Source organism: Taeniopygia guttata, chromosome 4A (genome assembly GCF_048771995.1).
Source record: "Taeniopygia guttata chromosome 4A, bTaeGut7.mat, whole genome shotgun sequence".
In the NCBI taxonomy this organism is placed as follows: Eukaryota; Metazoa; Chordata; class Aves; order Passeriformes; family Estrildidae; genus Taeniopygia; species Taeniopygia guttata.
Window position 1 is genome coordinate 4,750,878 of NC_133029.1, and position 27,714 is coordinate 4,778,591.

Here is a 27,714-nt window from a genome sequence, read left to right on the forward strand (position 1 = left end):
GTGCCAGTATAATTTCAGAACTCTGATTTTAGGTAAAAAAGCTAAAATGACTGGAGAATCCTGTCAGAACAGGAGAGCATTGACGGGATCATTCCTTGATGCTCACTCACAGGTTGAAAATTCTTGGAATGAGAACATGGTAATGCACTCATCAGGCTTCTCATTCCTGCACTGAAAAAATGATGATTTTGGATCTTTAGAATCATCATGATTGATGAGATGATTCTCTAACCAGCAGTGACTGAGGGATGAGTAAAGTGAGGAACCTGTCTCTTCTCCCAACTTCTATTCACACTGGAAGAGTTTTTAGTCATATTTAATTAACTGGTAATTTGTATATTTAATCAGATGCATTTTCCATTTCTTTTTTGTTAAAATGTGAATTATGGGATGGTGTTGATCCAGCTCATGGTGAAGGTGGTGACGTTCTCCAGCCCTGCCTGGCTCTGCTGGGTCCTGTAGCTCCACTGCTGTTGCCCAATTAGAATAAAAAACTTCCCAATGACGTGTGCTAATAATCTGTTTGATGACACAGTTGAGTGTGCAATGTTTTGGCAGCAGGGCTGAGGGAATTACAGACCTTCTTCTCCTTCCTGGTGCCTGGCCCTCCCTCCTGTGTGCTGGGCACATCCCTGGGACCTGGGCAGGCAGGAGGCTGTTGTTGATCCATGAAAAGAGGTGGATGGAGCTGTGTGTCCTGTGTCAAAGGAGCTCTGATGGGCAGCTTTTCCTGCCAGTTTGTAAATATAGGAGTCAGGCAGTGCAGGACATTCTGGATAATGAGGCACAATTTATTTGTTGTTTGAACAGACTGTTAGAAAAACTGTTGTCATTCATTCTCTGTCCAAAGGGAAAAATAAAGGATGTTCTCCCAACATGACAAAATTGGAGCCTACACATGTGGGTCTTAAAGGTACCTACTCCCAGGAGCTGGGAATGGAGACTGAGTATTGATTTTAGGGTAATACTTAGGGATTTTATATAATTTTTAAGGTTTTTATTCTTCTGCACATATGCTTCATACCGTGATGTCAATGCAAGGGTGTTTCAGTTAAGCAAAACATAGGAAGAGAATGAACTGAAAGGTAACAAAGGCTTTAAAAAGTTGTTTGAGCAGAGCACTGCACTGGGGGATTTTTGTTTCTTATGAAGGGATATCCTAAATTTACAATTACGCTGTTACAACCTGAAATTTCTGTCATGGCTTTTGCAACACTCCACTTTAAAATGCAGTATAGTTAATGTTGAGGGGGTTTACAGGGGGTTTAGGCTTGGTTGCAGCAACTTCACACTTAAACATGAAGCAAAGTACTACCAGTAGAAGGAAAAAGAAACCAGTTTTCAAATGTCTGTGTTGTTTGTGTGTTCAGGTGGCTGTCAATGCACACATCCCTCCAGATTATCTTCTTAGGATCTGTGAGAGACTTGGACCCCTCTTGGACAAGGAAATCCCTCAGAGTGTTCTGGGGGTGCAGACTTTGCTGGGTGTCGGGCGTCAGTCTCTCCTGAGGGCAGCAAAAGGTAAGATTCTCAATTTATATGGGCTTGAGTTCTGTTTTAATGATTAATCCCCTTTTGTTGCCTTTCCTGTTGAGTTATCTGTGTGTTTGCATTAGCCCTGCTTTGTCTCCTGTGCTTGCCAGCTTTTTTCTTCCTAAACTGCAGTTGTTGCTGACCCTGTTGGATGTGTTTTCTTGGGTTGAAAATGCCATTTTAAGCAATTCTTGCCTACAGTTGCCTGATCTTGTTACTTCCTCTGCCTCCTTCCCCAATGTGTTGGTGTTTGTGTAAATGATGTGAATGCGATTAGGGGTTTGATGCGTCTGAAAAATGCCATTTTTTCCATATACATTTGCACACATCTTTGTCTAAAATCACAGAGCTGGGCTATTTTTCAGCCTGTTTTTTTCCATTCTTTGACTCCCTGGCTGTGTGTACACAGGTCAGGGTGGTGACATTTGGGGCAGCTTTTAGGGAGTAGGAGAAGGCCAGGCTGATTCGTTAGCGACAATTCCTGCTTCTCCTTGCTTCAAGTTAATTTAAAAGCCCCCATTCCTTTCATGAAGAGAGCACCAGTCCTTTTCCCTTTGAAAAACTCTCTCTGCTTGAGAGAATGATCCTGAGAGCAGTTTTGTGTTAGAACTAAAGAGATCTGAAAGCCATCTGCTATTGAAGTGATTCCTCCTTCCCTCCTCACTCCGTGCCCCTGCCACTTCCTCCCTGCAGGAGCCAGAACTTCCCTGATCCTCTGATGTGCTGATTCAGAGAGCTGAGATGTTGCAAAATTTGTTGTAGTGAATTAAATGAGCTGGTGGGAAAGGATCACAGGGCTTGAGGTGACACAGGAGGAGGAGCATCATCCTGGGAGAGGAGGAGGGATGGCAGAGCAGGACCTTCCTGTTTTGGTGGCAGTTGAGCACTTAATTCCCTGCATCCTGTGAAGTCACACCGTGATGCTGCTGGGCATCTGCTGATCCATTGGATATCTCCTGGAGGGATGAGCTGTTCCCAAACACATTGCCCTACAGAGTTTTGGACTGGGTCTTGTTTTGCCCGTGCTTTGCTGTAATTAGGTGCAGAAATTCAGGTTTGCAGAGAAACATTCTTTAGTTTCACACTCAGTTTGCAGCTTAGAAGGAAACAGCAGCAAAATGTAAAGAGAAAATAAACATTTTTCTGCAGGGGAACAGAAGGGTTTAGGTGGATGGATCTATTTTAGGAAGTCTGAGTGCTGTTTTTAATGAGTATCATTTAATACTCTGTGCAGCAGTTTGGGGTTTAATCAGAAGGTGCTTTCAGGAGTCTCTGAGTCACCTCAGCTTGTGCACTTCATGTTCAGAGACCTACATGGTGCTACACAGACCCACCAACCTGCGGCACTGTCCTTCTGTTTCAGCACTTACTCACCGTGGAAGCTCATTTCTCTCCCTCCAGATGGCCAGAAATGGAAGAAATCCAGGTCTAATTTCTGAGGCACTTTGAACAGTCTCAGAAAAATCACTATTGTTCTAGAGAGGAGCCTTTCTGAGGCCAGTTGGCAGCAGCAGGCTGGAGAGTCTTTAAAGAGAACACTCTTCACTTTAAAACAATGATTTTTTTTGGGGGGGTGGGGTGCAGAGGACAATCTGAAAGGAGGGCACATTGCCACATATTGCAGGAAAACAGATTTATTGGAAAAAATCCTCACTTCTCTCACTTTTAGGCAGCAAAATGTGAAATCTCAAATGTGCAGTCCCTAAGCAGAAGTGCTTTAAGTGTTGGCATTGCAGAAGGAAAATATGGCACAGTTCAGTTTGGCCTCAATAAAAAGTGCACCCACTTTTAAAATTAATTTTAAGTTTTTAAAATTCATTTAAATTTTTCCCTTCATGGATTTAGAGTCAATAATCACCCAAATTAAGCAAAAATAAATTGAAACCATTTACAGTGACACTGCTGAGGAACTGGAAATCAGAGTCGCAGTCTTTAAATGAGGAATCTGACAAACTGTTTAATCAAACAAATCTTATTCTGGGCTGTTGGGAGTAGTGCTTAATCTCTTGATTATTTAATGTATTGATGATTTCTTGTCACTCCTGCTGGTGCAGACTTCAGACACACACTATGGAAAGGATCTGCATTTGCAGCTCTGCACAGGGGCCGACCCCCCGAACTCCCGGTGAACTACGGGAAACCACCAAACGTGGGTGAGTCTGGAAGTCCATAAAAGGTTCTTTTCTCCTCTCTGTATTTATTCCTGTCCCACAGAAAGTTCCAAATCTCACTGACTAAGACACTACTCTGGGTTTGCATTAATGTTTTCTCTGGCATTTCATGATGAATTAATCTAAAATAGGTCTCACCCCGACAATAGGATAATTTTTGTGTTATTCAGGCACAGATTTTCCACGGTGTGTGTAGCCGTGTTTTGCATGCTTGTTTAGAAGGCGATGGGCTTGAGTATTTTTTGGTGATATGTGTCCATAATATGTGCACGTGGTTGTAAGATAGGATGGGCATGGTCTCAGGAGCATGGAGTCCTGGAGTCATCATGGAATCCTAACCAGAGCAAAGCGTCTGGCTCCCAGGGAGCTTCTTCCACTCAAGAATTCCTTTCAGTTGGATTATGACAGAAAACAGGCTGCTTGCAACATCCCTCTCCAAAAAGGAAATAATCACCAAAGCAACATTTGTGTTCCTTCAGCCTCAGTTGTCCACACAATTAGATAAAGAACTTGTATAAAACTCAGATATATGTGGGCTCTCAGCTTACATCTCATCACAGAGCTGCTCTGTTTTATATAAACTCAAGGGTTTGCCTTGTATGGTTTGAACTTTCATTAACTGTTTTTATAGAAAAAAAAAATGATTCTTGCAGGCATAAAAGTAAATCCTGGTTTGTTTCTTTTTAGGGCATTTTATCTCTGTGTAAATGGATACATTTTCCTGGTTTGTCAGGGAGTCCTTTCACATATGGATCCTCCCTCCCTTTGGAGAAGCAGGGATGGTGCTGGCAGCTTTCTGTTTCCATCCTATCTGTGTGTTTATTATTTTAGGGTGGTTCTGCAGTTACTTTACTGTGTGCAGTTGTGCTGATGGATTACTAATAGTCTGAATTGTAGATTTATTGAACACAACTCCTCTGATTGGATTTCTGCACGGGTTCTTGGATCAATTCTTTCATCAGACTGGGTGTTTTTGGAATATGTAGTATTATTAATGAGGCATCCTGGCAGATTGGACTTCAGCATTTGTCATGCTTTCATGGCAAAGGACTGTGCTGCTTGCTTGGTAACTAGTGAATTAAAGAACAGAATAATTTTTTTTGTTGTTTGGGTGTTTTCCTAGTTTTTTTATTTTTTCTTTTAAGAAATGCAAAGGTATTATATGGAAAAGGGTCTTTCATAGGCAGGAAATAATTTATATAAGTATTGATTCCTGGAAGAATACAGTCCTTGGTGTAGCTATGTAAACTACTACTAGGAGAGGAAAATGTGCATAAATATTAAAAAAGGGATTTGACTTCAGGCAGGAGTTTGATTTTGGGATTCCTTATTCATCCTTAACAGGAGGTCAGAAAATGCTGTGTCTATTTGTGCAAAATGGATGTTTTTCTCCTGGTGAGTGGTGCCAGCAGAGGTGCTGCAGTGTGTGTGTCTTAAGTACAAGATGAAGAAGTGTGCCTGACCTCTTTGGTATTTTGGCATAACTGTGAATTCTCACACTGTACTGGCTGAGGCAGATGGACTTTTCTGGAATTACTTGCTGAAGGAGTTGGGCTGAAGTAAAAGACACCCATTAATGTGTATTCAGGAGTGAGGAGATTGTTAAATAAGGTATAGGATGAGCAGCCAGGAGTATTCTCACATCATTTCCCTTCCAGTTATAAGGATTTAAGCTTTCCATCACAAATATGGAGAGAATGTGGTTGGGATGGGACTTTGTGGTCCATAATGTGAAATAAAAGGTCCTGCATGGTGGAACTGGAGCAGGAAATCCTTGTTGCCTTTCCCCAGCCTGTTTGTGCAGAGCTGGGCATCTTCTGGCTGGGGGAGTCTCTGGGAAAGTGCTGAGCTGTGGAAGTCATTCCCAGGGATGTGGTGCCTGTGTGTTGGGGCTGTGGTGATCTGCTGGAGGGGGACAGGGAGGGAAAGCACTGCCAGAGCTTCCTGCTGCCAGCAGGATGACAAGGAGGAGGAGAGGCTGCTTGAGCCTTTCTGGGCAGCTTTTGCTGTAGTGGAACTTTCAGGGCTCCCTTTGTGCTCTTCCAGACAGAAAGTGGAAAGACTGGTCATGCAGTACCTCAGGACTGGGAGTGATTCCCCTTTGATAAACCTGCTTTTGATGCTACTTCTTTTTTGTAAGGGTGTTGGTTTTTTTTGTTGGTTTTTTGTTTTTTTTTTTTTTTTTTGTTTTTTTGTTGGTTTTTTTTTTTTTTTGCAGGCAGCTCAGAGCAGATTAAGAAAGAAGGTTGTTTTCACTCTTTAAGAGCTGCTCTAACCTGAGGATGGAAATCATTCTGTGGGCAGCTGTTGTTAGTGAAAACAAGACAGAATTTGGAAGCAGAAGGTTTTCAGCACAGTCTCAGTGTGAATAAGCATTTCAGCTGGGTGGAAATTCACAGTCAAGGTGATGCAGCTACCTTGGGCCTGCCAAAGAGCAGCACTGGGATGAGGTCAGGAATCGATGATGGTTCGTGCTGGAAATGAGTTCCATGTGGTCAGCAGCTCCCAGAGCTGGAACAAGCTGTGCTTTTGCTGCTTTTCCTGGGTCCAGGCTCTTTGTGGCCACACAGCCACTCTCTGAGTAGGTGTTTTCCATGTGGGAGCCAACTGTGTTTGTTTCCTGGCATTCCTATGAAACTCCTGTGAGTGGTACCCGATCCCTGCTCGGATTTGTGATGAGGGCGAAATCTAGGTCCTCATTATAAAGTCACACTGCTTCTTGCAGAAGGTGAAACAGTCTGACAGCAGCTCATCACCCCCGAGAAACTCATTTTAAAACAAACATTTGCACCACTTTTCCCATTTCCTTGCAAAAAGTGGATGGAGACAAGGGTTTTTAGGGAGAGCAGGAATTCCAGCTGGTGCTGCTCAGTGACTTTGCCTCACTGAAATGCTTGAATTCCTTCTGGGGTTGTGATTTAACTTTGAAGTCTGGGCTGTCTGATGATTGTTTTTCAAATCCAGCTTTCACTGGTGGGTTGTTGTTGCTGGGTTTGGGGTTTATACTTTTTAGGTGAGCTTTCTTGCAAGGATTTTTACATTGTGCCATTACCTATAGTAGAATGTGAGGTAAATTGTGATTTAGGAGTTGTTATCAGCTTATGTGAATTGCATTAAAGACTGGAATTTTCCACAAGGTGTGGCCTTCCAGGACCAAGGACTGTGGGGAAAAAAGAGAAAAATGCCTGTGTTTTGCAGGTTGGTAGTTGGAGGAGCTGAGATGGCCCTTCAGTGTTGGGACAAAATTAACTTTTCTTATCAAGAAGGCTGGATCTCCTCCCTTTTTGTGGGAAATAACTGTCTCGAAAGTTTTTCCTGGCAGGGAATAGTGAGGGGGTGGACTTGGCAGCTCTTGCATCCAGTGTGGCATGAAATACATCAGTTAATGAGATAGGTTAGTAAAATTTTTTAGGGTTACTAAGTTGCTATTTCTCCATGTGGGAATTGTTGGGTTTAAGTGCTTTGGGGCCTTAGGAGGACAATAACTTCATTGTGCTGTAGAAAGGAAACTTGACAGGGATTTTTGTCATGTGGGGGTAATTCCCTGTTTAGATATTGTGTATTAATCTTCCTAAAAATACAGGAATGGAGAATGTTTGCTTTGTTCCTTTGAAGCAGTGATAGGTTTTTTTTTTGTCCAAAGATGCTGTTGCCTTGATAAAGTTGTTGCTCCTCATGGCTCAACAATAGTTCTGGATGTCTCTGATTGAAGCATTTCATAAACAGGGCTTTTTATTTGGTAATTATCCATGGGAGATGGAGAAGTTTTATCCCCATTGTGCAAATAGGGAAATAAACACAGAAAAGAAAAAAAAGAAATTACTTTCATATCCTCTGAAGCTGAACTGATTGCAAGGCTGGGAATCGACCGGAAAAGTGGGCTGCCAAAACTGGGATTTTGGTGCCTTTTGGTGCTTCCTTCATGGGATTTACAACAAGCAGCAGTGGTAAATGTTCAGAAGGATTGCAGGGGGACTCAGAAAATATTGTGATTATTAGGAATATTTTGACATGAGAGTGTATCTTTTTGATTCACACAGTTCTTTGTGTGGTTAAAAAAATATTCAGAGCCATTTGAAATTGCTTACAGGCAGATACACTGTTATTATGTATTTAAATATATACATATATATGTATTGAAATGCTTGAAACCTTGAAAGGCACAGCAGAATCACCATGTTGCTGATGACTCCACGTCTCTTGGTAGGGGAAAGGGAGGTGTAATCTTTTCAAGAAATCAGCTTTTAAGCTGTCATACTCAATGAGTAAATAAAATAATGTGTAGCAAGCCTGAGGTACCTTGAGCATTTATCACTGCAGGATCTCTGGGTTAGAGGTAGGAAAAAGAGTGTAAAATTTCAGTTTTACTTTGCTCAGGGAGACAGTTAAGTTTAACAGCTCTGTATAATATTAGGTATCAGCTGAATAGTAGTTAGGTAGTAAATTAATTTGCTTTAGTGTGTTTTGCTTTTTAGTATTGCTGAATATGTGTTTTTACATGCAAAGCAAATATTGACTGAAGGTGAGGTTATGCTGGAGCCTGATGGCTTTTGCAAGCATCTTTTATGCAGCTTTTTTTCCCCCGTGTCATATTGCAATTGCATTGAGTGATTAAAAATAATCCACATTTCAGAGCCTAAAACTGAGACACAAAAATGCTTTCTTTAAAGCTGGAAACAATTTATTTTCCTTGCTTGTGTGTAAATACTTCAATGGTATCCATTTACACAAGGAGTTATGGGTTAGGAACTCTTTGAAATGGCACTTCTTGACTTTGTAGATTAATTTTTTAATGTATTCCATGATCTTTTTTTGGGTAGATTGGCAGCGATATCATGAGACAATTAAGACGTGGCTCGAGTTTTTTCAGTAGACTTTTAAGCTAAAGGAGTGAAAGGCACTAAAGAGCTTTGTGGGGCTCCTGTGAAGCCCAGCCCACATCAAGGTGCAGGGGAAGATAAGGAATTGCTCCAGGGAATCTGCTATCACAAGGACTCCACAAACCCACCAGCACAGCTCTGTTAGATCCTCGAGTGCCACTGAAAAACCCTCTCAAAACTTTCAAATCCAAAGTTCAAGTGCTGTGAGTGAGGATAAATAGGGAAGATAGAAATAGGAGAGAATTGGTGAAATTAAATACCCCCAAAATGGTCTCAAATTGTGCATCCAATCAAAGGCTTTTTTACAGGGTGGGTTGGTGCATTTAGGTTTTAGGCTGTTCTTGCAAGGACTGCTGGCTATGGAAACAGGAAGGAGTTTGTTGTGGTTGCAGTTCTTTCTCCTAGCTGCCATTCCTCCACTGGGAGTTTTCCATTTCTTGTTCTTCAATTCCACTGCCATGGGAATGCAAGGATGTGGATGTGGAAGTCCTTTGGCCCTACCTATGATCTGGAAGCCCTTGCAAGGAAAGATCTATATCACCTTTTATCACTTCTTTTATCACCAAAAAACACTTTAAACAAACTATTATTATACTCTTCTTGTAATTTATATTAGTAGCATGTAATTTCCTAAATTTCCAAAATTTCTTTTCTTCCTTCAAAGATTTTCCTTAAAGATTTTCCACATCTGTGTAGGATAAGTGTATCTGTTACCTGTTCATGAATTGAACATTGGAATAATTCCCAGTTGTGGTGGGAACTTTTCATTCTGCTTATATTTTTGGTAAGGAAGCAGGTGCAGCCTGTGGTGGGTACTGAAAGTCTCCATCAGGAGTGGTATTTCTTTTTATAACACTGGACAAAATGTTCTGATAAGGTGTAAGAGGTTCAGATTTATGACCAATTCTAATAATAAAGTTGTTAATAAATACTGTATTTGATTTAATATTTATTTACTCTGAGTTCTGGAGAAAATTCATGTCCCACTCTTCTTTTTGCTTCTTTTTTCTCTCCCAGTTCATATCCTTTCTGCCAGGCAATTAACTGGATGTGGCCGTTTCAGCCACTTATTCCCAACATCCACCTACCAACACATGAAGATGCACAAGAGGATTTTGGGACACCTCTCCTCTGTTTATTGCATTGCCTTTGACCGCAGTGGGAGGAGAATTTTTACAGTAAGCTTAAAATTTGGACCTTTTTCTTTTCAGTGATTGCTTTGTTTGGTTTGATTTCTTTCTTTCTTGAGTTCCTCAGCAGCCTCTTAGTCACTGATAGAGATGGAGATATGACTTTGTTCAGCTGCAAGTTGCTTTTCTACTAAATTTACCTTCCTGGATTTATAGTGTCTCAGTGAATACATGACAATTATTTTAAGTTTTTTATTAGAATGCAGTGACATCCATTTCTGTGGTGATGTCCTTGCTTTTTCTTGGGCATATTTAAAAATCAACAGATTTTTCAAATGAATGTTGCATTTTTAGCTGTTAATGTTAATCCTTGTGCATGGAGTGACAGGACGAGGAGGAATTCCCACTGGCAGAGGAGAGGGTTAGGTGGCATATTGGGAAGAAATCCTCTCTGTGAGGGTGCTGAGGGCCTGGCACAAGGTGCCCAAAGAGCTGTGGCTGCCTCATCCCTGGAGCCAAGTTAGATGGGGCTTGGTGCAACCTGGGATAGTGGAAGGTGTCCCTGCCTTCCAAATAGATTCCTTTCCAGCATAAACCATCCTGTGATTCCATAATTCTCTCTTATCAAATTGAAATCCTTGATTCCATAAGGTGATTCCCAGGCTCTACAGTTCATAGAATCATAGAATCCCAGAATGGTTTGGATGGGATGGAATATTTCGCAGGGACACCTTCCACTATCCCAGGGTGCTCCAAGCCCCGTCCAGCCTGGCCTTGGACACCTCCAGGGATCCAGGGGCAGCCACAGCTTCTCTGGGCACCCTGTGCCAGAGCCTGCCCACCCTCACAAGGAAGAATTTCTTCCTAAAATTGGCCTCTGTGGAATCCCACGGAGTTGTCCCGTCAGTTCACGGGGGTTGTGATCCCTGTCCATCCGCGGTGATCCGTGTGTGACGAGCATGGAACATATCCCATATTTTCTGTAACCGTTGGGAACGCCTGTGGAATTTCAGGGGTCAGATGACTGTTTGGTGAAGATCTGGGCCACGGATGACGGGCGCCTGCTGTCCACCCTGCGGGGCCACTCGGCCGAGATCTCGGACATGGCCGTCAACTACGAGAACACGCTGCTGGCCGCGGGCAGCTGCGACAAGGTGGTCAGGGTGTGGTGCCTCCGGACCTGCGCCCCCCTGGCCGTCCTGCAGGGCCACTCAGCCTCCATCACTTCCATACAGGTAAGGACTGATGGGCTTTTCCCCAAAACCCTTCAATTAGAACGGTAATAAGAGCTGTGTCTGTGATTTGGCCCAACTCAAGGGTGTTTTTCCTGGTTAACTCAATCCTGTGGTGCCCAGGGGAGGATTCTCCTGTTTCCATCTGCTTTTAGCTGTGTGATCCCACTGCTGCTTCCTTAGGTATACAAAATGGGTGATCTGACGCTCTTTTAGAGCAACTCAGAGAGCAGCAGAATCTCCTTGGCTCAGCTCACTGATGTGTTTGGCATCTTTGGTTGTGCTCCTGGCACAGAATCTGACCCACCACTCTTGTGTTCACTGAGAAGGATCAGTTAAAATTCCTTACTCCCCGTTTCTTGTTTCATTGTTATCTTAGCTTGTAGCTTAAAGAGCTGCTCTGGATGTTGTAGCAAATGCAGATTTTTTTTTAAATAAAACATTCACAACTGCCACAAGCCTTCGAAAAAACAAAATTCCAGGATAAAAAGGACAATCCCTGCAGTTTGGCAGGTGATGCACAGAGAGGGGAGAGTGAGTGGGGCTCTTTGGCTCAGAATCTCTGTCTCCTGGAGTGGTGCTGCCTTGGATTCAGCACAGGCTTCTCCATCGTGCCAGTATTCCCCAGGAGTCTCATTTCTCCCCATCTTCCCTACACTCCCCGTTTTATCTGATTTCAACCATGTAAAGGTGATTGTGTTAGAAATGTATTTTCCAACCTGGCTTTATAACTGGTGTATTATTTGTTTACATGTATATGTATGTATATACATGTGTGTTTCTCTCAAGCTCTTTGTAAAACTGGAAGTTTTATATAATTTAAAATATAATCAGTCACTGCTTTTTGAGGAAGCAGTGCTGGATTCCTTTACCAAATTACCAGGTAGCCTAAGGATTAAAGGTATTGCTGCAGTTATGAAATTAGGACTAAAAAGCTTTCCCGCTCCTTAGAGAGGTTTAAGAAGATAGAGGAGAGGAGATCCTGCTGTGCAGCTGTTCTTCATTGGGCTTGGATACAGGAATAGTTGTATTTGCCATGTTTTATCCAGTTCTATCCTAGAAAGAACTGGTTTTGCCTCATTTACAGGGTCTGGACTTGTTTCATTTCTCCAGTTTCCTTTGTGTGGTAAAAACCAAAGAATTCCTAACCAAAATGTAGGTGTTTTCCATTTCCTCAGCTTTATTTTTATGGAAGTTCAGGTTCTGTCCTTACCTCTGCTCTCTATACTCCTGGGGAGAAACTAATCTGTTAGTGAAAAACACTCTTGTCAACAAGTTTCCAGCGTGAAAGAAGAGAAAATAGCAGCTGGTTTAATTGTTACAACTTTTATTTTTAGTTCTCTCCAGCAAGGAAAGGAACAACTCGATACCTCACTTCCACTGGTGCCGACGGAACAATCTGTTTCTGGCAGTGGCATGCGAGCACCATGAAATTCAAGTGAGACTGTTGAGATAATTACAATTATTTCAACTCAAGGAGGAATTTATTTTTAATTGTGGCATGGAGAAAAATGCTGAGATAATGAAATAAGGGTGTTTTCTTGCTCAATAAACTGGTTTGTGGGGCAGGAGCACTTTGGGATTTTGTGATGTTGGAACACAAAGGGGAGGCAGAGATTGGGGTTGTTATTTCTGAGGTTTGTGCTTTGGAAGCCAAAATTGTGGAAGAAATTCCAGCTTTTATATTCAGGATTAAATTCCCGTCCAAAATGTACAAGCAGGAGGATTAATTTGCTTTTAATCAGAAGAATGTACATATGTAGATGTCATCAAACCCATATTTAATCAGGGGGAATTGCTATTGAATAATGGTTTGGCAGGGTCTGTTTCAAAAGGATTTGAATTGGTGGGGATAATGATAAATCAGTTCAATAATCTTCTCAGTTTACAGAATTACTGTTTTCTTATTAAACTAAGGAACGAAATTCCTAAAATGAAAAATAAATTCCGTCAAACATAGGTGAGAAATGTAAAATTAAGAGATTTAAGATGAGCTTGACCTCAGCCTGCTGAGCTGCAGAGAACTGTTTGTGTTGAGTAAAGAAAGAAAAATAAAAATACTGTGTTTTACATGTAGGGATCGTCCTGTGAAGTTTGCAGAGAGGTCCAGGCCTGGTGTTCAGATCTCCTGTTCATCTTTCAGTTCTGGTACATATCCAGCATCAGCTGTTTCATGAATCTGGGGCTTTGGTGACAGTTCTGTTACTTCTCTTTAAATACAAATAGTGTTAAACCCTTTTCCAGTTAATTTTATTCCTGTCAAATTTGGATTATTGGAAATCTTCCCTGCAAAGTGCCTGCCTCAAGCTGCTCTTTCTCTTTTTTCCTATAATTTAAGCTAAAATAGCTTGACCACTTCCAAGGCTTTCAGTCTCTGGTTTTGCACATCAGAAATATTCCTCTGTAACATCCTTTTAAGACTTTACCTTGTAAAGTTTTTGAGTGAAAAGTTGTGGAAATCCTCTGTCAAAGATTACACTTTTTCTAATCTTCCAAATTTGGCTGAATTCTAAGAGGATCAATTCAATGTATTGGAAAATTTTAGCTTAACAAAACCTTTGCAACTTTGAATGAGCAAAAATACTGATTTTTACAAAGAAAATGATGTAATTGCTCATTAAATTTGCTTTTTGAAAGTGAGAGTTTTTGTAGAGCCACACTCTTCTTTTAAAGCTAGAAATTCTGAATTAACTAAACTCATTTCAATGCAATAAACCACACAATAGTGCCCTTTTGGAGCAATATTGTAAAGAAATTACAATAAAATACCTTAATCACTGCATCCCAACTCAGCAATAATTTCTCTGATGTGTGTCAAGCAGATATTGAAACTGCATTTAAATTTTATATTTGACATTTACCTGTTTACAGTGAAATTTTCTGTTTAAAACTAGTTTGCTAGTTTGACAAGAAAGCAGCAAATTAAAATAAATCAAATTAAATTAAGTTGTTCCTTGGATTACTTTTCTTCTCACAGAGAATTCTCTGTTTTAGGTGGCATGTTCATTGCAACAGGGAGTACTGACCATGTGATAAGAATTTATTATTTGGGCTCAGAATCTCCAGAGAAAATGGCTGAGCTGGAATCTCACACGGTAAGAGGCAAATCCAAAAGAAAATCTCTTTTTCTCTCCTCCCTTTTCCTCATTTCAGGAACTTGATTTCTGTACATCCTATTTTTTTTTTAAATTTACTGTCTAGAATTTGTTTGGCTTTCAACATTGTGGTATTTAAATGCTTGGAAATTTGTGGGATGTTTATTTTTAAATCCTTCTGATGCAAGAGGTTGTGCAAAGTAGGCTTTATGTATTTCATTCCCCAGAAAAATGACGGACCAGGTGATCTTCCCTTACTCTTGAAAAAATTCTGTGTTGGAATGAGGAATTAAAACAGATTTAATGCACCATGTCATTGCACAATGTCATTTTTTCCTATTAAACTTTCTGTTGAATGTTCAGTTACATCCACATAAGGAAAGTAATTCAGATTTTGGACTGTGCTGTCAAAATTTGGATCACAATGGTAACTTCATTTAGAAAATAAAGCTTAAAAGCATATTTTTTTTTCAGATAATGCATAATGTTTCCTATAAAAATTCAAACTACAAATTTACCACCTCAGGAACATTTTATGGATTAAGCCCAAGGTCTGAATTGATTCCCTGAACTTCAGTGGGAGTCGTGGCTCTCACGTTGAAGTCTCCAAGAACTCATCTAACAAGTATTTTGCTCACAAAAGAAAATTTTGTTTTCTGTATTGAACAGGTTTGGAAGAAGCTGTAATTCCTTTAATTTCTTTAAATCCACTCTTAATCCTGCAGACAGCTGTCAGCCCCCCCTAAAACAAATCCCAGTTACCAGGAGATAGAGACATCAGTGGGAGCAAGGAGAGCAAATCATGGAGCCAGCCCAAGTATTGGGCAAATTAAAAAAAGGACAAAACTGTGTTTAAAACATAACATTTGTTTCTCAACGATTTGTGAGTGTTAATAAAGCCAAGGTGTGCATTTTTTTTGGATGAAATTTTTTGATACACTTTCACGTTAGGTGTAAATTTGCAGGAAACCATTATCTCTCTGAAGTTTCCTATTTCAGTGTTTAACACAATTTGTCTGGTGAAGTTTTAACTTCAAATACAACTTCTCTGTACTTGAATTTTTTGACTTTTTAAAAATTTGCTAAATAAAAATCTCATCTTTGAAGCGGAGTTTTTCACTTCTGTTGTTCTTCCCCCTCTTTAGGACAAAGTGGTTGCAGTGCAGTTCTGTAACAACGGTGACAGGTGAGTGCTGGGTTTTGGACCTGACAATGATGATATTTAATTTTCCAAACAACATTTCATGGAAAACTTGGCACAGGAAGATTTGCCCGTGGGCTTGGCTTAATCTTGGAAAAATTATTGCAGAGTGTTGTAAGATATGTGTCATGTCCACAAGCTCAAACTCGTTGTCCTCTGCTTTAACAGCAAATATCTTCTGTTACTCTGCTTTTAATTTGTTTTTTCTTTCAAACAGGAAATTGTAACCCAAATTTAAAAACTTTTCTGTGTCAGAACCTTCCCAGGTAGGCCCCCCAAGGGGTTGCCTGTGGAGGAAGAGCATTGTAATCAATGCAGTCTAAAGCAAAAGTTAGTAAATATAGATGTTTTTATCTCAGCTTTTGCTCCTGTTCCTTATTTTGCTGGGCAGGAAGTTTAAGGGATGTGTCTTTAAGGGATGAGCCTTCCAAGCCCAGTTGTAGCTGTGCACCTGTACTTGGAGAGCTTTGTCATGTGGAATTATGTGGGAATGTGCTGGGATAATTGTACCACCAGTTCCTTCCAAGCCATGTGAGAGGGAAGGAGGTCACATACTCACTGAAAATTATATTCTGTAACAATGCTTTGAATGGAAAATGGGTGCCTTCCTTTTTATTTTAATATAAAGAAGTAAAATTAAGAAGAAAATTAATTTGTCACAAGCATTTTCAAGTTCTTTTTCATCGCAGTAAAAAAAATCAGACCAGGGAAACTGAAAATGTGAAACAATTACTTCATAAAATTGAATAGATTTGCCTTTTAAGTGTAATTTTGTGTATAAATGGAACATACTTCCAAAGGTCTTGGCCATCCTGTGAAAATCTATTACTTGAGTAGCTTTTTTCCCAGTTCCTCAACAAAAATTATTTCAGTGACATGGATGGCCAAAGCATTATGATGTGGTTAAATACATTTGCTGCATACTTGACATTTTTTAATAAGGGGGGTTTAAAAATTAAAATATTCCCGTTCGGTTCCACAGGCAGGACAAGCTCCTTGTGCTCCGTTTGGCTCCTTCCCTTGCCTGTCTTCACCCTGTCCCTAAGTTAATGCATTATAATTTATGCCAGACTCCTGGCACTCAGTTTCCCTTTCTTTGCTGCCACTCAGAGCTGCTCCAGGGATTTGCTGATGTCATTAAAAAGGGAATGTGCAGCTCGTATGAATTACGACATTGAAGTCATTCCAAGGCCATCTGCTGCTGGAGCCAAATGTAATTAATGTTGTGGGCTAGAAACTCTCTTGTACCCTCCGGTATCTGATGGGAAAATTGTAACCTCATGAGTGAGAGAAGTAGAGATGCACAAGTGCACACTTCCAAGTGTGTATATATATAATTTATTGGTGTCTATGTAGGGGTGAAACCATCTTTATTCGGAATTTCATGGCTTTTTTTTTTCCATTTGCCCCACAGCTTAAGGTTTGTCAGTGGAAGCAGGGATGGAACAGCAAGAATCTGGCACTACCATCAGCATGACTGGAAGAGTCTGGTCCTGGATATGGCTACAAAAATGACAGGGTAAAGCAGAGCAAGCAAAACACACCTCATGGGCACATTTAGCTGCAAGCTAAATCCTTCATTACATTGAAAACTGGTTATTTGCTTCCATTTTGAGTTGATTTCCGTGCATGTATTGAAAATGTGATGGCTTTGTCAACTTACACAGTTGATTCACCCCCAAATAAATAATAATCTGATGGTACTTCCCTGTCGTAATGGTTGAGGAATATTTAGTATTTTACACATGAAATAAGAATGTCAAATGATTTACCTCACAGAAAGAGATTTTGGTAGTGCCCCAGTGATCATTTGCTTATATATATATATATCTCCAACATGGTTCTTAGCACTGTATTTCTACCTTAGGTTTCCAAGTAAGACGTGAAATTAGTTTGGTTCTCAGGTTCAATTAGGGTTTTGAATTTTTCTTTCTGAGATCCTCAAGTGACTTCTTTAAGTGCCCTGTTACTGAATTGTAATTGAATATTCACAACAACAAAGAGCAGAAATGGAGAAATCCATTAGGCACTTGCTTTGCAGAATTCCCCATATTTCAGTGGTTGCATTTGCAGTGTTTGCAGTCGGAAGTGTGAGTTGGATTTATTTAGGAGGTTCCTGCTCATTGTGGAGTTCACTGATATTGATGACTGATAAGAAAAATGCCTTATAGAAAAAAGCTTAATAAAGCTGAAAGGAAAAATGGGGGTAGGGAAGGATGATGGCTTAGGAACAGAGGAGAAAATGTCCTTTTTAAGGAAGTAGAGCTCTATAAATCTCAGTGGCACTGAATATTTCCTGTATTTGGTTTTTACCACTGGAGAACCATCCTTCATTCTCTTGCCTTAGCCACAGTCACAGAGGTGCCTGTGATCCATCCTCCCTTGAATTTTATACTGAATTAGCTCTCCTAAGTGTTTCCATATGTAGTTACTGATTTATTCCTTTTTAAATTGCTGATTTCCTTAGAAACAATGTGGCATCTGGAGAGGACAAGGTCACCAAGCTGAAGGTTACCATGGTGGCCTGGGATCGATACGATGCCACCGTCATCACTGCAGTCAACAATTTCCTCCTCAAAGTGTGGAACTCGTCCACAGGGCAGCTTCTCCATAGCTTATCTGTGAGTACAATTCCAGGGGGGAATCCCAGGTGGATGTAGTTCACTCTCAGATTGATTGGAGGCTGAACTCATCACCATTCCCACGACAAAGATTTGGTGTTGAAGTATCCAGCTGTCCCCTGCCTGCTGGGAGGAGGGTGCACCATGGGGACAGGAGCTGGTGTGCAGAATCCTGATGATGGCTGACTGACAGGGAACCCTTTGGAGGCTCCATTTGTGCCCTGATGTCTCCTTCCTTTCCATCCCTCCCCATCTCAGCAGTGCTGAGCAGTGACACTGCCAAACCTGTGGCAGGAATGGTGACCGAGTACAGTTCCAATAAATTGAGGGGTCCTGGGTGACTCCCTGCTCTGGGATGTCCTCTCAGTAACTCCCAGCACATCTGGAGATACCACATGGAGAAATAAAACTTCATTTTTTCCCCCTGCTGTCGTTGTAGGGTCACGATGATGAGGTTTTTGTTCTGGAGGCTCATCCCTTTGACCAAAGGATTGTGCTTTCGGCAGGACACGATGGGAATATTTTTGTTTGGGATATAGACAAAGGAACAAAAATACGCAATTACTTTAACATGGTAAGAACGATCACAGAAGGTTTGTTTTGTTTTGTTTTGTTTTGTTTTTCACAAAACTGGTCTTGAGACAAAAGCAGATTTCATTAAATATCTCCAGAGCCAGTACAGATCTGAGATCTTTGGTGATCTTGACCTGTGTCTGCCATTAACATAAAATGTAGACTTGCAGGTGGTTGTTCTAGAACATACATTAAAAGTTGGGTTGAAATACTTTTTTATTCAATTTAACTCTGTAAATCAGTCTTGAGCAAGATGTGAAGGATTCAGTACATGTTGGAGCACGGGGGAAATGTTTGTGAAAATGCTCTTACAGAGAGTGTCTGGTTGTGAAAGGAGTTCTCTGTGCTTGGTACAGATTGAGGGCCAAGGCCATGGAGCTGTTTTTGATTGCAAGTTCTCACCAGATGGGCAGCATTTTGCCTGCACAGACTCTCATGGACATCTGCTACTATTTGGTTTTGGATGCAATAAATATTATGAAAAGGTGGGTTGAATTTTAAACTCTTCCCTGTCTTGACCTGATTTTGTCTTAGAAGTATTTGTGCTACAATTTATTCCTTCACCCTGCCCCAGACAAAATAATAATTAGGTCATGGAGCAGTTGCTGTTTATCTAAATCAAAAAGATTAGACAAGAGACTCTATAGATAGAGGAGAAAGGCATTAACTTCTCTGTCCACCTCTCTTGGCCTATTTTACTGTTGAATTTCTGCATCAGGCCTTGGTAATAAACCACATTTGTGGCAGGAATCTGTTCCCTATCACAACATTCCTTGTGCTGATCCCAAGTGTAGGAGTTGTGGTTTATGAGAGCCATTCCAGAGCAGCAAGACAGCTGCAAATGGCCATTGATTTATTTCCTAAATTGCTTTTCTTTCAGATTCCTGATCAGATGTTCTTCCACACGGATTACCGGCCCCTGATCCGGGATGCCAATAATTATGTGCTGGATGAGCAGACTCAACAGGCTCCACACCTTATGCCTCCTCCATTCTTGGTGGATGTTGATGGAAATCCTCATCCCACGAGATTCCAGCGGCTGGTGCCAGGGAGGGAAAATTGCAAGGATGAACAACTTATTCCTCAGCTGGGATATGTGGCTAATGGTATTCTGTCTGAAGCTCATGAATAATACAAGTGTGGCACAGTATTGAGCACCAGCTCCTGGGATGGTGCTGTGAGGATGTATGAATTAATGGTTTAAATTCAATATACAGGTAGAAGAGGGGGTATGGTGGGGGTTATGTATGGAATCAAATTGACTGGAGGCAAGAGTATTCCAAAATCTGTGGATTTTTCCCAGGTATATGGCAGATGTTTAAAGCATTGTCTATTAACCTCTGTAACTATGGATATCAAAAAGCAAGCAGGAGGGTGAGAAAGACATGGAAAACCAGCTTTTGTTTTTTAAAACAGTTATTTTTTGTCTTGTAGACACAAACTTTAGCAAAATGCTGATCTCCAAAAAAGACCTTCCATCCTTACCTACTGAAGCATTATTTCTTTCTGCTCTTTCTAATGGGTGTGTTTATGTTCTACATGTGGTCTGGAGTTTTAGGATTTTATTGTAACTTCTCTTCTAAACTTTGCCTCCATTTATTACATGAGAGCAGAAAGCCAGCTGGTGATCAGATGTTTTGCAGAGCAAATAGTGGTGCAGAGTTTCAAATGGGATTATTTCTGTGCTGTTTGCTAATATAGCAATCCATCATTTTATCAGCATTTGTGGTTTTGTTCTTGTCAAGGTGATGGTGAGGTGGTCGAACAAGTCATCGGGCAGCAAACCAATGACCAGGATGAGAGTATCCTTGATGGAATGATCAGAGAGCTCCAGAGGGAACAAGATCTGAGATTAATTAATGAAGGAGAAACTCCTCCAAACCCTCCACTCAACAGATCCCACTCTGTTAATGGAGGTCAGTGTCCAGCCTTATCTCCATCAGTTCCTACCTTACCACAGGAAGGACTGATCAAAATCAAAATGTTAATGTCAGTTCTGACACATTGTCTTTGAAGATGCTTTTCTATCCTCTTCTTGTGCACCTTGTTAGCCCCTGTGGAGCACTGGGATGTTCTTTGGATTCCAACAGAGGAATTATAAATTTAAGGGGCAGTTAAGGGCACCCAGTTGTCTGACTGGTCTTTATCTGATTGTTTGGAGTTATTAAACTGGAATTAGACTGCTACAAACCAGTTTCCTGAAAAATAAGCATGAAGTTCACTGTATTGTCTTGCTATCGGTGCAGAGATGAAACTTCATAACTGCAAAATGCCAAAATGAAAGCATATAATTAGGGGCTGTCAGTGGAATACAGTGTTGTGACAGACTAATGGTTTCCTGCTGCAGCACAAGGCTGAGCATCAGTGCTAATAAAATAAATATGTTGCTCTGTCTTAGTGTTTCCTTAGAAAGCTTGAGATTATTCTCCTGTTAAGTGTTCTGCTACTGTGATTTTATTTTTAATACACAAAGTGATTAAAAACTGAAACCACACTCAATCAGATGTGAGCAGCTGAGTGAGTGCTCAGCCCAGGACTGTGCTGCAAGTCAGCCTGAGCCTTGGGAGAATTCACAGCTGCTAATAAATCACTTCTAGGTTAAGTGACTGATTACATGTGTTTGAAGTACATTTCCTGGCAAAGCTCATTAGGATTTGGATGTGGAATTGCTTATGTTTCAATCCAAGAAGGAGTAAGAAAAATATCAGGGAAAAATATGAAAATGCGTTTTTGCTTTGATCTAAGTTGATATTTCAAAAAGCTTGCCTAAAAGGCTGCTTCAGTTCACACAAAGTCTTTTCTGCTGCTTAGGATATGTTGATGTGTTGTACAGCTCCAGTTCCCAGTTTTATTTGTGTGTCCCTGTAGTTGTGTAAAGGAGTTTCCAGGTATGAGTAGTGTGGAAATTAAAGCAGTTCCCTTCCCTTCCCTAGAGCTTGCATTGATTAGTGACTGCCCACATGAACTGCCCGTTTGATTAAGTTAACTGGAGTACATATAAAGCATTGAAACAGCCAGATATTTTTATATAGCTTTACACAACCATAAATGCAATATTATAATTTGATATAGAGTATTTAAGCATGTGGAAATTGTGAAGGAAAAGTGAGGACAATTATGGCAGTGGTTCCATTATTATCAACCTTTGCTTATCAATCTTTGTGCCATCCTTAAGCTTTAAATTGTGGATGAGCTATGGGGAAGGAATTGTTCCCTGTGAGGATGGGCAGGCCCTGGCACAGAGTGCCCAAGGAAGCTGTGGCTGCCCCTGGATCCCTGGAAGTGCCCAAGGCCAGGCTGGACAGGGCTTGGAGCAACCTGGGGTAGTGGAAGGTGTCCCATGGCAGAACCTGGCGCTGTTTGATCTCTAAGATCCCTCCTCACCCAACCATCCTGGGTGACTCCATGATTTTATTGGTGATCCATGGAAGTGAAGAAGCTTTTTCTTTCTTTCTCTCTCTCCCCCAGCTCTTCGCAGCCCGGGCTTGGACGTGGCGTCCCCGCCCAACGTGGGGCTGCGGCGGAGCGGGCAGATCGAGGGCGTGCGGCAGATGCACCACAACGCGCCCCGCAGCCAGATGGCCACCGAGAGGGACCTCATGGCCTGGAGCAGGAGGGTGGTGGTCAACGAGCTCCCCCCGGGCATCAGCAAGTAAGGCTCAGCAGGACGAGAGGTTCACTCGTGTGGAATGATCCTTCCGTACTCCTGGAATGATCTTTCAGCTTTGCGGCTTGGTTGGTTGGGTTGTTTGGAATATTGGGATCAGAGTGGAGAGTTGAGAATGGTAATTCAATCTTTCACAATTCAGTCTTTCTTTAGTACTCTGAATACCACATTTCCCTCAAGCTTTATTTAAAAAAGACTTGAAAATAATTTTAATGCATTTGAAAATAATTATGGCTGCTCAGCTAACGAGTTTGCTTCTTTAACTTGTGATTCCAGGAGTGAATGGATGGATGCTGCTAGGGGGATTTAGGCACAGATGTCTTAGAGCAGCACAAGTATTTTGATGTGTAGATTAAGGAGGCTGTTGAGTTCCATGATGATTTAATGAAAATAATGTGTGTTTCTTATGTATAATTAGGGTCCAAGAAGAATGTCGAGCTGCCAAAGGTGAAATAGAAATCAGTTTATACACTGCTGACAAGAAGAGAAAGCCATCCCACACCTTACAACGGGTGAGTTAGTGCCCTGGAAGAGACAACCTCAGTGGGAAGCAGTACTGAGCAGCAAAAATAAGACCAACAAAAAACCCCAAACCAATTTTATTGAATTATTTAGAAGATCAATAGTCTTAATTGTTTCTCTGGCTCACTGTCTTCTTCCTTCTGTAACTGTGATTTGGCTGTCTGTAATACCCAAATAGTGGTAAATCTCTATCATTGAGGTTTCAGTGGTGGGAAGATGCTGGGAAAGGAAAATCGCAGAGCCACGGTGGGTTTTCAGTTTGACTTGTGGAAAGTAGAGGTGCCAAACTTGTACAAGGGCTGGATTTATCTTATGCAGAGACTGCAGGAATTTTATAGGAAAAAAAAAGGTATTTTTAATAATTTCCTTTCCAAAGACTGCCACTTTATAAAGTAGAATTTCTGTTGAAATCCACACCTAAAACATCCACAATGTGTCAGAGACACTGTCTAATTCTACAACGCTTTCTTACTGCTCAGTTGTGGTGCAGCACAATCAACTGAGGTGGAACACTCAGCTGCTGTAACCAGGCACCTTTTCAGTGTGTAACTCGTGAGTAACTCCCTGATTTGTCCCTGTGTGTGCTCCTGTGGCCCTGGCAGAGCGAGTTCCAGGCGGGAGGCGGCCGCTCGCTGCGCAGGAACCAGCGGAAGCGGCAGCACGCGTACCAGACGCGCTCCACCATCGAGCACAGCCAGCAGGGAGCCAGCCAGAACCCCTGTGCACACCACGACTCCGACAGCTCCTCCGAGGTCTGAGCCTCCCTGCAGCCTCCAGTACCTTCCCCCTTCCCAAATCCATGTTAAGGTTCTACTGGAGGGAGGAAGTTTGTGCAGGCAAAGCTCGGTTTGAACTGGAGCTGCCAGGACTGGGGTGGGGGGCAGTAAAAAGAGGTTTTGCAAATGTATTTGTGGCAAAAGGCGGGGTAAAAATAACATTGGCCCTTTCCAGCATGGGGATGGTCACCTCACAAACAGGGACAGGGCAGAGGGGTTTGACACATCCTTTGTCTCCATCTTCAACGTGGTTGATGGAGCAAAGGGGTCCCAGTGCTCTAAGCCATGAGTGAGAGTGATCAACTGCCAGTCAGCCCTGAGCTTGTGTGGGATCTGCTGCTCCAGCTGGATCCCTACAAATTGATGGGGCCTGAGACAATTCATCCCAGAATCCTCAAATTGCTGCTGATGCTATCACAAAGCCTCTCTTGATGATTTTTTGAGCAGTCTTGAAAATCCAGAGAGGTTGTGACAGGGATGGGACCCAGAGAACTGGGCTGGAGCTGTGCCAGAGCAGGGTCAGGCTGGAAATCAGGGAAAGGTTCTTCCCCCAGAGGGTGCTGGGCACTGCCCAGGCTCCCAGGGAATGGGCTCAGCCAGAAGCTGCCAGAGCTCCAGGAGGGTTTGGACAGCACCGCCAGGGATGCACAGGGTGGGATTGTTGGGCAGGGCAAGGAGCTGAGCTCTGATCCTTGTGGGTCCCTTCTAGCTCAGGATATTCTGTGATTCTCCACATGGGAAGAAACACTCAGGTCATTGAGTCCCTGGGATTTGTGGTGTTCCTGTGGCATGTTGGTCTTGGAGAGTGAAGGATCATTTACCTAAATGCCAGGACAGTGTTCAAAAGTAGCTTAAAACAGCTCCTGTATTTTTGGAAACCTGAAACATTTTCAAGTAAATTTAACTGGGTTGTGTTAAACCACTTGCTATTTTGGGATTTCATACAGCACATGGATTCTGGGTCAGGACTTTGATTTCGTTTTGCAGTGCTTTGATTTCATCTACATTTGGAGAGTGCTGTTGAAAGAGATTGAGTATTGGTATTAATCATTGATTTTAACAAGGGAAGAACTTAAAATATACCAGGTATATATAACTTGTTCTCCTTAAGGAAGAGACTGAACATTGCTGCTTTGTAAATGCATTGAAAGTACAGAACAGCTCAAAAAGCTGGGCCCTGGTCACTAAAATTTATTAATCAAACACTTAAATAAGTGTTTGATTAATAACCGCTCTGTAGTTCTGCTATAATTAAAATTCACATTTGTTTCTGTAGGAGCTATGTAAGGATATATTATGATATTAATTAAGATACAGGAAGAAATTGTGGATTTATCTCTTTAAAGCTAACCAGCCCTTGAATACAAAGCTTTCCTCAGGTGACACAACTTGCTTGCAAACAAAAATGATAAATTTTCCCCTTGGCCCCAGAGTGAATCCTCTTGTTTTCACTACAGGAAGATGAGACTGTTGGCACAAGTGATGCATCCATGGATAATCCTGTGGCAGCCTGGCAGAGTGAAAGCAGTTCCAGGTACCTCCACTGGGCTCTGAATTGGGAGCACTGGTTTATTATGGGATTTTAGTAGGGCAGTTGATACTGAGATACTCAGACTTGATTTTGAAGTTTGATTTTTAATCAGTCGTGAAACATTTCTTATTGTGATTTTTTTCATGTTCTTTTCAAATTCAGAAAAAATTCTAAAAGGAACTTTTATAAGAAGATGTTGCCTTTACTTAAGAGCTACTTTAAAAATTTCAATGCCAGTTTGCCATATAAATCCTATACGTGCATTATTTGGTATTAAAGAAGTCATAGCTGGATTTTTAGGGAAGTGCTCTATTCCTTAAATGTTCCATGCATTTATTTGCTGCCAGTTCTTATGAAGTCAGTCTGTGAATCAGTGAGATAATGAGAATTGGTATCAGCCATAGATGTAGTTTTACATAGAGTTTCAAATTGATAAAAGAATTTATGGAAATTACAATTCAGCAAGCACTTGTTTTTCTCTAAATTCACATGATAACAAAATTCTGTGCTAATCCTGAGCAGAACCAGGAGATCAGTTTGAATAATTGGACTTTTCAATCCACTGTGGGGAAACTGAAGGTTTTGTTCTCAATCTTACAACTTCTTTATTGTCTACAGTGATTCATCAAGTGAATATTCAGACTGGACAGCAGATGCTGGGATTAATCTGCAGCCTCCAAAGAGACAAACCAGGCAGGCAGCTCGGAAAATCTGTAGTAGTTCTGAAGATGAAAATATGAAGGGAACAAAAGGGCTGGAGCCAAAGCGAAGGAAACTTAAACAGCCAAGGAAGAAGGTCAGCAAGTGTAATTCTTAGGATTTTTTGTATTTTATGAATATAAATTTGGGTTTTAGTGATTGTTTTAAAATAAAAAAAATTCATAAATGAGTATAGAGATCACAGTAATTGTGCTACCAGTGGTACCAAGAAATTTTATTGTTTGTTTTATTTGGCTTCCATGTTTCCCATAGGTGGTTCTGCATTTCAAATGTCTTTTTTTTTCTCCCAGATTTATGCTCTTCACCACAGTCAGGTTTACAAAAGGGTGGTTTTGTTGTAAAATTATAATGAATCTGTATTGTATTGACATAGTCAGATTTCTTTTTCTTGCTAATTTTTTTAAAGACATTTAGAATATTTATAAAAATACAATTTCTTTCTTTATTATAGAACCACAGACTGGCTTGAGTTGGAGAGGTCTTAGAGATCATCTTATCCCACCACCCTGCCATAGGCATTTTAATGGTTTATGAAGGTTTTAAGGCATTTAAATGATTTATGAAGGTTTTAATTTTCAATTTTACTTATAACAAACCTGTCTTATTCTCTGCTGTTTAGTGGAGATTTGGGGAAGGATGACACTCCACAATTTGCTCTTCCTTGTATCTTACCTGCAGAAACTGTTGCACGATCAGTTTTCCATAGTAGCTAACTGTACTGTGAATATTGTGCCGATCTCATTCTGAATTAATGCAAATGTGTGACTTCTGTGTGTCACTTACCTGTGTGATGTCCTGATGTGTGTGTAGAAAGCCAGTGGGCTGCTGTCCCTGGAGGGGGAGCCCAGTGAGGAGTGGCTGGCCCCGCAGTGGATCCTGGACACCATTCCCCGCCGCTCGCCCTTCGTGCCCCAGATGGGGGATGAGGTACTGCCCTCACCATTCCACATTCCCGGGGCACTCAGCAGCTCTGCTTGCTTGGGACTCTCCAGCCCAGCAATATTTGCAGGGAACTGTGCTCAGGACAGGCTGAGTGTTGATAACTTTGTTAATTCTTGGGCGGTTTGTTGTTTAGTGATCGACATCCTGCATCCCTTTTTCTGCACAGGTGACTTGGGGTTAGCAGGAAAAATCCGTTGTGCATCCTCACCTGCACATTTCTTAATGATCCCAGTTTTAAAGCACAGAGCAGGTGCCAATTTGGGGGCTGATAGAAATATTTTAAAGTAGAAGAGTGTTGTGTGATGAAATAAGTAAGTGTGCAATGTGTTCTCAAAGGGTTAAGAGCTGGTATTATGAACAGGAAGAGACAATCATTAAAATAATTTTCTATACTTTTCTCATTTGCTCTTTTTTCTCTCTTAATTTTCTCTTTTTTTTTTTTTTTTCTCTTTTAAGATCATCTACTTTAGGCAAGGCCATGAAGCTTATGTGAGGGCAGTGAGGAAAGCCAAAATTTACAGTATTAACATGCAAAAACAACCATGGAACAAAATGGAACTCAGGGTAAGTTCAAGAAACATTTCAAAGAGCTGAATGTCTCTGTAATGTTAAACTGACATGAAAAATGAGCATGAAAACTATAAAGAAAGTATTGCTTTAAAATGTTAATATCAAAGTTTTAATTGTAAATATTAAAGTTCGTTTTTATTAACACAAAGTCTTTACATCTGTTCACCTCCTGGTTTTGGACTTGATTCTCAGGAGTCTCTTTCAACACAAATTATTTTTGCCTGAACACTGAATTTATTCAGAACCCAGCACTGCAGAGCTGTTTGTGGCTCTCTCACCACTCTACAGTGGCCTGAGCATTTGGGTTCTGTTTCTTGTTTTTAATGCTGTGGTAAGAAGTAAGAAATCATGGTGTAAACACCTGAATGTGTGCAGGAGTTCTCTTAAACACTGAATCTTGCTTTGAACGAGTTCCCAAACCTTAATCCACAGTGTTGCCATATTTTTTCCTGCTTTCCTCAGATTTCACATCAAGAGAAAAGCCCACATATGTGCTCACATTCACTTAACCATGCCAGTGGTTCTGTTAATTACTGGGAAAATACCCAGT

The 27,714-nt window shown here is 41.1% G+C and overlaps 1 protein-coding gene across 1 annotated transcript in view; it reads left to right on the top strand.

The window, feature by feature from the left end:
* The window catches only part of BRWD3 (bromodomain and WD repeat domain containing 3), a 49,423-nt gene that overhangs the window by 7,099 nt on the left and 14,610 nt on the right, over window positions 1-27,714 (top strand). The window contains exons 5-25 of the mRNA XM_030272441.4: window positions 1,371-1,521; window positions 3,588-3,686; window positions 9,602-9,762; window positions 10,728-10,949; window positions 12,284-12,384; window positions 13,024-13,094; window positions 13,941-14,041; window positions 15,187-15,227; window positions 16,657-16,761; window positions 17,710-17,863; window positions 18,303-18,437; window positions 18,793-18,921; window positions 19,317-19,542; window positions 20,182-20,352; window positions 21,905-22,088; window positions 22,522-22,615; window positions 23,228-23,377; window positions 24,859-24,935; window positions 25,551-25,728; window positions 26,463-26,579; window positions 27,051-27,158. Coding sequence (XP_030128301.4) covers window positions 1,371-1,521; window positions 3,588-3,686; window positions 9,602-9,762; window positions 10,728-10,949; window positions 12,284-12,384; window positions 13,024-13,094; window positions 13,941-14,041; window positions 15,187-15,227; window positions 16,657-16,761; window positions 17,710-17,863; window positions 18,303-18,437; window positions 18,793-18,921; window positions 19,317-19,542; window positions 20,182-20,352; window positions 21,905-22,088; window positions 22,522-22,615; window positions 23,228-23,377; window positions 24,859-24,935; window positions 25,551-25,728; window positions 26,463-26,579; window positions 27,051-27,158 — 2,775 coding nt within the window. The remainder of the gene's footprint in view (window positions 1-1,370; window positions 1,522-3,587; window positions 3,687-9,601; window positions 9,763-10,727; window positions 10,950-12,283; window positions 12,385-13,023; window positions 13,095-13,940; window positions 14,042-15,186; window positions 15,228-16,656; window positions 16,762-17,709; window positions 17,864-18,302; window positions 18,438-18,792; window positions 18,922-19,316; window positions 19,543-20,181; window positions 20,353-21,904; window positions 22,089-22,521; window positions 22,616-23,227; window positions 23,378-24,858; window positions 24,936-25,550; window positions 25,729-26,462; window positions 26,580-27,050; window positions 27,159-27,714) is intronic.